The sequence below is a fragment of the Vitis vinifera genome, chromosome 9, assembly GCF_030704535.1.
Source record: "Vitis vinifera cultivar Pinot Noir 40024 chromosome 9, ASM3070453v1".
NCBI lineage: Eukaryota > Viridiplantae > Streptophyta > Magnoliopsida > Vitales > Vitaceae > Vitis > Vitis vinifera.
The window spans coordinates 10,556,272-10,567,601 of NC_081813.1; the positions used below are offsets into that span (position 1 = coordinate 10,556,272).

At 34.5% G+C, this 11,330-nt stretch overlaps 1 protein-coding gene and 1 pseudogene across 1 annotated transcript; one reads left to right on the plus strand and one right to left on the minus strand.

The window, feature by feature from the left end:
• Positions 1 to 3,789: 3,789 nt before the first annotated feature.
• Positions 3,790 to 4,917, minus strand: LOC100244022 (patellin-3-like; annotated as a pseudogene).
• A 2,767-nt stretch (positions 4,918 to 7,684) lies between these two features.
• LOC100266231 (uncharacterized protein At2g39795, mitochondrial) lies at positions 7,685 to 10,977 on the plus strand. Its single transcript, XM_002273982.5, has 4 exons — positions 7,685 to 8,360; positions 8,768 to 9,175; positions 9,731 to 10,062; positions 10,375 to 10,977. Exons 2-4 carry the CDS (start codon positions 8,951 to 8,953, stop codon positions 10,535 to 10,537), a joined length of 720 nt encoding a protein of 239 aa, XP_002274018.1. The 5' UTR covers positions 7,685 to 8,360; positions 8,768 to 8,950; the 3' UTR covers positions 10,538 to 10,977.
• The last annotated feature ends 353 nt before the right edge of the window (positions 10,978 to 11,330 follow it).

Consider the following 11,330-nt stretch of genomic DNA (forward strand, 5'->3'; position numbering starts at 1 on the left):
ATTATCAAAATGAAAATGAAAACAAAATATAAAAATAAAAAGAAATATGTTTTGGTAGTATAAAAAATAGTGATAAATTTAACTTAATATTACATTTTTTAAATTACTATCATTCATAAATTATTTTTATGATTTATGATATAAGATTATAATTTTTAAAATTTAAAATTTTTGTTTTCCTACGTGAATTCCGAAACCTTTATACATATAATGCAATTAAACTAAAAAATTACCATATTTTAAAACGTATCAAGCATTTAAAAAGATCACAAATCAATCAAAATTTACAAAAATTAAATAAATATTTTGACATAATACCCAACGGTCCTATGGGTTTAAATCCCTATGGGCTTAAAATTTGGGTTGTAGGTTAGAAAAAAAATATTATTATTAACATTAATAATATAAAATCCTTAAAACAAGTTCTAAATACAATTTTAGATATTATAGAGAACAAAGGTCAAGAGAAGTTAAGATTTTAGATCCAAAGTCAAGAGAAGGTAAGAGTTTTTTCAAAATATATTCCTTCTCTTTAGAATATAATTGTTATATTAGTTTCACAAAGAAAAAGAAAGAAATAATAGAAAAGTATGTAAACAAATAAATTGGTGTTAAGATGAATCTAGGATTCAAAAATCTTATACCTAAAGTTATTTTGATAAGGATTTGAGAAGAAGAAATTTAACCTAGGATGAAATTTGAATTTGGGGCAAATACCTTGTCGATCTATACTTTTTATTTTTAGAGACTATGGTAAAACCCCACACTCTAATGATTTGTTATTGTGGGAATTATGAAGATTATAGATATTTACATACGGAGATTTTAAGAGTATTGTAGGAAACTTTGAGAATAGTACAATGTGGTTATAACAATTTTCATGAGTGTTTTTGGGATTGAAAAATAATAAGATATTGTTTAGGAATGATAGGCATATTTTTTAAGCATTGTAGGTAGAAGTGTTTTTTGTGTGGTTTTTAGGTATGGAAGAATTAATTTTAATGAAAGGTTCAATAAATAATTTGGATGGATGGATGCTAGAAAAACATTAAGCTAAAATTTAAGAAATTTGAGTAATTGTTTAGGAAAACAAGTTAAGTCAACCTAAGTAATAGAAATTGGTATTTCCTAAATGAATTAATTTATCTAATTTTGGTATAGGGTTAAAAAATAAATCAATATATACTTAAAATAATATTTATCGAAACTTTAATCTAAAGGATTCTTTTAAATCTCTCGAGTGATTCACAAGAATTTTCTATAACTCTGTTCCTTTGAGTTTATCTAACTTAGGTAAGGGGATTTTATAAAAATATGTTATTTATTTATTTATTTATAAATGGTCAAGTATACTTTTGTAAATTCTAAAAAATGTTTTAGATAAGTTTGGAGTACTAAAATTGGAAATTATTTTGTTTTGACTATATTTTTACCTTACATGTGTATTTTGATTATCTGACTTCAGTTAATAAGGGAAAAGATATTAACCTTTGTTACCCTTGATGGGGATGGTGATGATATAAAAACCCAGTCAATAGGATAGTTACTAACCTATGGTATATCATTAGATTAGTTCTAATTTCGCCCACCAACATGTAAGGAACATCTGAGGCTAGCTACTTTTATAAGTCCCACTATAGAGGGCATTTTTGTTAACAACCAAAATTTTGTTTTGAATATATGTATGTTTATAATGAAATTAGATTTGATGCTTTTGTGAAAATAGCACATGTAATACAAGTTTGTTTTGTATGATTGTAGTCATATTACAAACATTCCCTATTTCATTTTTGAAAAATAATTGTATTTGATATCTACCTCTTATCAGGCTTTCGAGCTTCTATGAAGGAGTGACATGGTAGGAAGCACTCGAGAAATTCCTTTATTTGTTTAGTTTTGAGAATAGTTTATTTGGATTTTAGTGGTTTATATTTACTACTTTTGGAAGAATTTTCATAATTTTGATTTTGTTATAATTGTAGTAATGAATGTCACTACATTAATGTTAATTAAGTATTATTTATGATTTCCATTAATACTTATTAATGGAAACCATTAATGTTATTTATGAGTTTCATTAATATTCATTAATGGGGATATTAATGGAAACCATTTGGAAAGCCTATAAAAGGGCTTCCCGTCTCCTGTAATATACATCCCGAGAAAAAGAAAGAAAAGTTCTTTCTCTTATTCTCTCTCTCTTTCTTTTATTCTCTCAACTCTTTCTCTGATTTCTTCTTCCTTATTATATATCAAAATAAGATATATTTCATCTTTACTACTTTGATTTGCATTGTATTTGTCCTTATTTTACAACAGATTTATAGATTTTTGTATGGAAAGACAAATTTTTAGTTAAAACCTTTTAGAAAACTTATTTACTACTTCAAATAGGTTTTGAAATTAGCATGTTGCTAATTAATTCAACTTGTGGGGTCACTCTCATGTCAAGCCTTTGGGCTTCACATGTGAAACGACTATGATAGCATAACCTTTGGATTTAGGTCATCATAGTGGTCAAAGTTATATGATATGGTTTTGTAGACTTCTTAACATAGTTGGGGTTGGATAAAATCACGTGTGATGAGAATATTTGTTTTTCTATTTAAACAGTTTCAACAAATAAAAATTGATTTTTGTTACTATGTATATAAAAAAAGTTTAAAATTTCTTGTAATTCAAAATGATTATTTCACTTTTATTAAAAAATTATAAAAGTAATTTCATCAGCTTCAATTTTATTAAAAAGAATAGGCGTTTTTATAAAGAATAAGAAAAAGACTTTGTAATTTATTTTTTATTTTTTTTAAAAAAGCACATAAAGATAGGATAAGTGAATAAAATATTTCGGTTTGCCAAAAAAAAAAATTCTACTTCATTTAAAGAAATTATTTTCCCATTTTACTTCAAAAAAAAAAAAACAAACAAAAAATCTTGTAGTTTTATTAAAAAAAGGTTTTACAATTTTATAATAAAAAGTATTTCCAATTTTATTTTTTGAAACAATTTTTATTTTTCTGAAAGGAATGTTTCACTGTTTATTTCTTTTTCTTTTTTTTTTTCTAAAAAGAAAAAAAAGTGTGGACCTCGCATTTTCGGCTCAATGCGTTTCCCACTCGATGGCGACCTCGATTTTTTTATTTTATTCAAAAATTGATTTTTATTGATTAAGAAAATGACTTGGAATCGCCACTTATTTTTGTTTTTATTTTTAAAGGGTAAACAAAATAAGAAAGAAAAACCCTAAGTGTGACTCCTTATTTTGGAAAAGGTGGTCTGTGAAAAACCGGATCGGGTTCGGGGGTCAGGTTACTTATCGGGAAGGTACGGTAAAGACCGTAGCACCCCTCTAAGTCCCTAATGTCGGGTCTCTACTAATAGAATGAAGCTGGTGTGGCAATGATGAAGAAATCAATAAATACTCAAATCAATCATGCACATATAAGTATCAAAACATGCATATAGCAAGATCAGAATAAGAACAGATGTGTACCTGGGCAACGATCTTCAATGCGCTATCAAGAAGTGAGATTAGTGCACAATTAATGAATAGTCACATGCATATCATAGAGCAGAATAAATCATTCATGCATGACAATCAAATCAATCAATTAATCAATCAATCACATATGTTGGGCCCCCACCAAAGCCCGTTTATTTTAGCATGAATTAATTCCATAAATTCCATTATTCGGAATTACAGAATTAAATTCTTGTTTATTTTAAAGCATTTTTTAAAATCATGAATGTTATTGAAAATTGCTTACCTGAAAGAAAGGTGGCAGCCAAATTTTTATTGAAAAATTGATTTTTAGAAACTAAGAAAAATACTAAGGATGAAGGATGGAAAGTTTGAAATTATTTGGAAATCTAGGAATGGGAAAACTATTTTAAAACTGGAAGTTGGGAAATTATTTTAAAATCAAAGATGTTGAAGTAACAATCAAAGACACGTGGCCCGAAGGTGGCCATGCAGTCCATGCAAGAGTGGGTCCCCCAGAGGTGCAATTGTATGAAACTGTAAGATATCATAGAGAGACCAACCACAAACTTCTCAATGAGACTCTCTTTTCTGACAACCTTCGGTTCCTCCATCAAAGAATGCATCTCAAAGGCCATGTCCTTCAAATCATCTCTGAGTTGCTTGATTTTGGAACTGTTACACATTACTGGATCATCAGTTGGGGCTATCTTTGTTGCCTTCTGTACAACCACGGTATACTCATCTTCAGCATCAGGAATGAACTCAGCTCCGTAGGCAACCTCCCACCCAACTACCCTGACCTCCCATACAATAACGCATTGCTCAGAAAATGATATTTCCACTGTTTGCTTGGTTGATGGTTTCACAGTAATCTCGGTGACTGGATCAGCAATGCCGAAGTCAGGGTTGCAATCACAGTAGTCCACACTCAATCCACCATACTAAATTGGTACTTGCTCGGGAGATATGTATTTGAAAAGTGTTTCGGCAGATTTGGCTGGGTTTGCAAATACAAACTTACTCTTGGTCCTCTGAGTCAAGAATGGACTGATCATCATCTAGAATGCGAGATACCACCAAGGAACATTAATGAACACCTGTTTAGCAACGAATTCAGGGTAATTGTCCTGCAGCAGCTGGAGGGCCTGTTTGGTGGCTTGCCTAAGCTCCCATTTTCCGGGTCCGGGAGAATTCTTGAGATCATTAACCTGAAAGATAGTGTTGACGCCGCCAGGGGTGAAATCAAGCTTCCTGATACTCATTTCCAAGAACTGAATCCTCCATCTCAGGAACTTCATCCTCTTCTCTTCATCAGAAAACGTCTTCTGGTACAATTCTTTGTTATGAAACTCCCCATACACATTGTAACACACTGGGTGACCATCTTTGTCAAAACCATGCATGAACACCACCTTCTCCAATGAGCTCAGATGTCAACTATTTGAGGCATGTCTTCATGTAAATGACGCACTGCTTCTTGACAAATAATGATTGCTTTTGAAGCTTAAACGTATCAACCATGTCAACCACTTCGACGGTTTGATGCAACTAAGAAGTCTTTCAAACCACAGCTCACAAACTTTAACAGTTTCTCATGAAAGCAGCCGCCTTATAGCCAACACAAAACCCAGAACGCAGTCTCACAAGAAGAAACCTCAACAATTGCATCCATTTCCGTGTCCTCAGAGCTGACCAACACGCGCCTTCTTCGATGTAAGGGCTGTAGTTAAGATAGTTGCTGTTGTTTCCTGAATATGAAGACTCAGCCACGTCTTTTCAAGATTAGATGCTAGAATTTCAGCAGCAACAAAGCCTTCTGGGAGAGCTCCTCTTCCGCGCCTGAACAACCCGAAGTGCTGGAATCGTGAAACTGGGTGGAAGACGGCGTCATCAATGATCGGGCCACAGGTAAGGTCATCCTCCAATGAGCATCTTCCTGTCATGCTGTGAGAAGTGACATCTGGAAATGGTAATATCCATGCAATAACTAAGACAGAGCCCATAATAATCTGCAAGGTGGTAGGATTTGTTTGAGTGAGATAGGTTCAGGGGTATGTGAATATGGGTAGGATAGGAAGATGGGCAGATAGGGTGGTGGTGCGAGAATATGGGTATGATGTAATGAAAGGTGAGGAAAAAGATGGGTGAGTAGTGTGTCAATGCATGGGGGCATGGGTGATATGGGATAAATGTGAAAAGGTAGACAGTGGGCATGAGAATATAAAGAAAGAAGGTGTTTTAGTGGTATGATTAGATGGTAAGAGAGAAAATGGGTATGAATAGGTACAGTCTTGCATGGGATTATGGGTATATGCATGGGTAAGAAAGAAACGAGTATGGGGATGGGTGTGAAAAAGGTGGCTTAGTGGGTACTGGAAGTGGGTCAGAGCTGGGTTGTCTACAGCCACTACGTCGGTCATGTTTATTAATGAAATCCTCACGAAGGTAAGCTAGCTTAGAAGTGCTATGAGGCCCGTTACCAAGAGAAGCTTCAGTTTCTTCACCGAGTTGAGTTGGACCCAGAGCCCAGATCCAAAATACCATGTAATGTGAACAGTTAGGCCATCCACATCGACAAACATCACACCTTCCAGAAAATGAAGAGCTCAAACCCAAGGAACTTGCATGGCAGCACTACACCTTCTTGTTGTGCAGTAAGGGTCTCATAACAGGATGACGGTATTCTTCACCTTGAAGAGGAGTCTCTCGGGAGCCATGAAATTATTCTGAAATATAACTGGAGCTTGCCATGACAGCTGCTACAACAATCAAGAACTGGGTCTTATTCTATACGTCTTTTCCCGAGAGCAAATTCAATTACTCCTCTGCCTAGGACCCAGTAACTTATTGCTCACTTTGTAGCCATAGCAGTTCAAGCCTCCATGGTGACCTTATCCGTAAACAGAACATCAAATATGGCTTCTCCATCCTGGCTATGCCTTGCGCAGTTACAACCGCGGGTGATGTCGTGGGCATGTGAAGGAGACACACGGACTGGCAGAAAGCTTCGGGGTTCAGATGATCCATGGCGGCCGCATGATACTTAGCTTTTGATCCGACTTCAGGCTAATACTGACATGAAAGCTCGCTCATATTCTTATTAAATCAATTCCCCACAATGCTTGCCCTCGTGGTAGCATCCATTAGATACCTTTTTCAGCTGGGCATATATTGCTCTGGCTCAGATGATTTTCAGAGGATAGAACCAAATTCATACTCCCAACCTTATAAAGTAGAGCCTAAACTGTGCAATTCCAACTAGCATCTTTGACAGCCAATGACCAACACGCGAGCCACCATAACCACGAAGTCAACAGTAGGAGCAAACAAGCAGTATCCCCAAGAAATAATGAAACTAAGAAATGATTTGAGAATCGGGTAGAGAGACAAGAGGTCCCAAAAACAGAGCATACATAATCACACTCCCACTAGTATCCTGGCTTTAGTCTCCTTACATTCGGACCTTAGTAGTTCTTTGTTCCCTCAGGCAGGGGTGAAAGAACAGGTATGCACCATGGGCGGGTACCAGGAACAGGGGAAAATGGAAAAACAGAGTACAAATAATAGGAGCAGAGTGAATCCATGCAAGCCTCAGTTATGAATCAATCAATGGACTCAGGTGAAGGTGAGTGAAATCAAATGAGTATCCAACAAGAAACAAAGCATGATTATTGATATATCATGGGGAAAATGAAACAAGAACAAACTGATCTTCAGCAAGAACCACAAAAAAAAAATAATAATAAAAAAAAACATATATATGAACATACTTACTAGCAATCCCCAAAAATCTCCCAAGAATGAGTAGAAAAGGAGAAGAAAAGCATACCTCAGAACGATCCCCTCCAACAAGATCGACAGGAACTCAATAAACCATCCTCTTCTTCTTCTTTTTTAGATCTCTGCCTCACTCTGTCTGTAGTCGTCTCCCCCCAGAATCTCCCTTCTTCCCTCCTCCGTTGAAGCTCCTCTCACAAAACCAAAGCTCCTCAATTCCACCATCTGTTTCTATGACCACCAACCACAAGGCGACACGTGGCCCTATGGGACTGTGACACTTGGCAAAAAAATGGCTGTAGAAAATGACACGCAAATGGGGGTCTACAAAAAGCTTATGGATTTATTAAAAGAAATATTCGCATTATTAAGGCATAAAAGAAAGGAATTTCATTTTTTTTTATTTAATAAATTCCAGGCTGTGCAGGATGTATACAAGCAATAAATAAATTAATAATAAAATAAAAATACCAACAATTCAATAACTTAACAAATGCAATCTCTGAAAACCAACCACCACTATCATGAATTGAGAAAGAAGGTTGTCGAGCCGTTTTTCTCTTCCCCAGAGCTGCCCTCCTGTCAATCCCGTAACAAAAGAAAGGCCTCAGCCCGTAACAAAACTAAAGCAAATAGCAAGCCCAAAGTAGCAATCCATAAGGCCCAATATCAAGCAATAACCCAAATCAACGAGGTCCAAATGAAACTCTAATCAAACAAATACAACTAGGCCCAAGCACTTCTGCTTGAATCAAAATGTAGGCTCGAACCTCAAAATCAACCAAATGCAAAATGCAAAGCCCACAAGCAAAATCCAAATCCTCAAAATTAACATCTGAAAATCGAAAAGAATTTTACCTTGTTTGAAGAACGCTAAGATGAAAGAGTGAAGGGAACTGCTGCGAAGAGTGGTAGAACCTGTGAAGGTGGAGGGGGAAAAGAGAGAGAGAAGAGAGAAAAAGAAAAGAAAGAAAAGGGAAGGAGAAGAAAATGGGGGAGCGAGGAGGAGTGGGGGTTGCCCATGAAGAAGAGAAAAATAGGAGAAAAAGCAGGAAAGGAAAAAAGGAAAGTAATAAAAAATAAAATAAAAATAAAATGGGTTAAAAATGAATATCAAATATTTATTGGAGATAAAATATTATTTAATTAAATTTTAATATTTTTAAACATGTTAATTTACTTTTAATATTAAGAAGATGATTTATGAGACTTAAAAATCCTCAAAAATGTTATAAATGAAAACTTTTACGTTATGTTTGGTTCTAAAAAATTTGAGGAAAAATTCAAAAAAAATGAAAATAGAAAAAAATGTAAAAGGAAAGAAAAAATAAAAAGATTTAAATTTAATAAATCATTTTTATACAATTTTTTTTAAACTCATTTTAATTATTTATCTCTATTATAAAAAATTAAAAAAATTTAAATATATTTAAATTTTAAAATATTCTTTTCTTTTTATATTTTACGAAAATTATTTCAACTTTAAATTCAGCCTAAAAGCTAAAGGCAAATTTATTGCAAACAAGACCTTAATTTTATCTTACAAAAAAAGAAGGGGAAAAAAAAAAGTAGGGGAGGGAGGGGAGGAAGACGGGGAGAATTTCACATTTCAGTATTGAAATGTTCCACGCTTGATACAAACGGGAGATTCTAAAACCCTCCTAAAACCCTCCTATACAATACTGGGCAATGGCCATGGCCCGAATAATTCGACCCTTGCGAAGAGCACTGATTTCTTCTTCCAAATCCGTAACTCAGAAAAACCCTAACCCTCTCCATCTTCAAAGCCCCATTTCCATCTTCACTACACGAAGCTACATCTCCGAAATGCGCAAATCGGCCTTCGAAGGCAACATCCTCAGACTTCTACGCAGCGAAATCGAATACGAGCTCGAGCATTTTACTCCTAAAGAGGTTCTTTCTACTTTTCTCTTTCCTCCGCCCTCTCTTGGCTTGCCTAGAAGACTCGGCAAAATAATTATTATTTTGTGGGAATAAAGTTGAAAAATCATAGGAAACCAACCTATGGGCCTAATTAGAGCCAGAAATTTTATTATTTGAAATCTAAAACAAAATAAAACACGAGGTTCGTTTTCCTCTGGTTTCTCGGCAACCAAACAGGGCATATTAATCCATTCTTTCTATTCATTTGTCAAGGTGTAGCCTGTGTTTCATTTGCTTTCTGGGTACTTGTAGAAAGAAATCTGGCTATAGGTGAAACTTCATTTAAGGAAACCAGACTACATAAAATGTGAAAATGGGGCTTTTCCTTGCTTTCAATCAATTTCTCAGAAACCTAACCCAGGGCTAAGGAAAGTTATCTTATCCTTCAGTAAGCTTTGGGAAAATCTCTTTGCAATATATATACTCAGTAAACTTATTGATTTTGACAGCATTTTCCATTGAAACAAATAAATGAATGTTAATATTTTTTGGCCTCTGATTTTAAATTCTATTGTTTTCTCAAAGCTTGTTGTGGAATACGATTCATTTGTTGTTGAGGAACGACCAGGAGAGCAGTGGATTAGATTGAAGAAAAAATTTGGAGAGAAGGAAGAAATTAAAATTGAAGTCACCATGTTTGATGGGTCTATTCCTGTTGAGAAATCCCCTGATGGTATTCGCATTGGACAAGAGGTGGAGCTTCATATTACTTTGATTGTCAATATTTCTAAAGGGGAAGGCAGTGATGTCTTGGAGTTTGTGTGCTCAGCATGGCCGCAGAGTGTAGAGATTGTGAATGTTCTTGTGCACGGGAAAGATGGGAGGCCTAATCAGCTCTACATGAGTCCTAAATTCAAGTATGATATTTATTATTATTATTATTTTTAAATACTCTATTTGTTTGCCAAGAAATTGATGGAAAAAGAAAAAGAAAAAGAAAACTTCAAATTTCCTAAATACAACAAAAAGATTCTACTCTATTATTCATCCCATGCGACTACTTATCTTTGTTGAGTTTGTTAACTTTTAGAAACTAAACCAATAGAAAACATTAAATCTGATGTTTTTTTTCCCTCAGTTTTCAGCCACAAAATGGAGTATTATGGTACTTTTTGGTTTGATATAAGTTGGTGTTTATTCTTTTGGTGCATGTTGTTGGTTCTTTTCAGGGATTTGGATGATGAGCTGCAGGAATCACTCTATGAATTCTTGGAAACAAGGGGTATAGATGATGATCTTGCCATTTTTGTGCATGAATATATGAAGAACAAAGATAAAACTGAGTTTATTCGATGGATGGGAACTGTCAAGTCTTTTATAGAACAGAAATAAAGGGCTTAGTTCTACCAAATTTTGGCCAAGATTGGTTGATAGATCATATGTGCACTGATTACTTTAAGGTAGCTTGATATTCATTATTGTTTTTTGGGGCTCATATTCATATTTCTTTATCTATTCCAAGAAGGAGAAGATTCAAGTGAACAAGATATGTAAGCTGAAGGATCTTAAATGTCTTTGGAGCTTCCAGTGATATTACTGAAATCTCTTAAAACCCTGCCAACCCATGCACTTGGAACAGCAGAAATTTGCTGGCCCACTGTAGGCAGGTTGAAGTCTTCTCATATGCCCATGAATAACTTTTAGGTCTCTTCACTCTTCGGTACTAAGGTTGTGCTGCTTCAACCTCACAAAAACCAGCATTTAGTTTTCTCTTTGTTTGTTTTTGCATGGCTGTATGAGGAAAGAATAGAGTTTGTAGAAAATTGTGTTTAGTTGTCTGTTTGCACCTGGCAGAGATTGGTTTGATTTACTTTCCTCTTTGTGTGAACTTCACAAATTATCAGAAAGGGTTTTCTAAATAAATGTCACATGCAATTAAACAAGAGAATGCAACTTGGAAGTATCTTTTTTGCCTTTTAGTAGTACTTTTGAAATCATTGCAAAGGCTTCCTAGCTTTATAGCTGTGAAATTCCAATAGAGATAAAGTTCAGTTGCTTAATACTTTTGAAACCACTGCAAACTCTTCCTTATTTTATCGTTTTGAGATTCTTATAGAAGTGGAGTGGTATTGCTTTTTTGTTTCCACAAATAAACAAGAGATTCAAGGGTTGACATATTCCACTT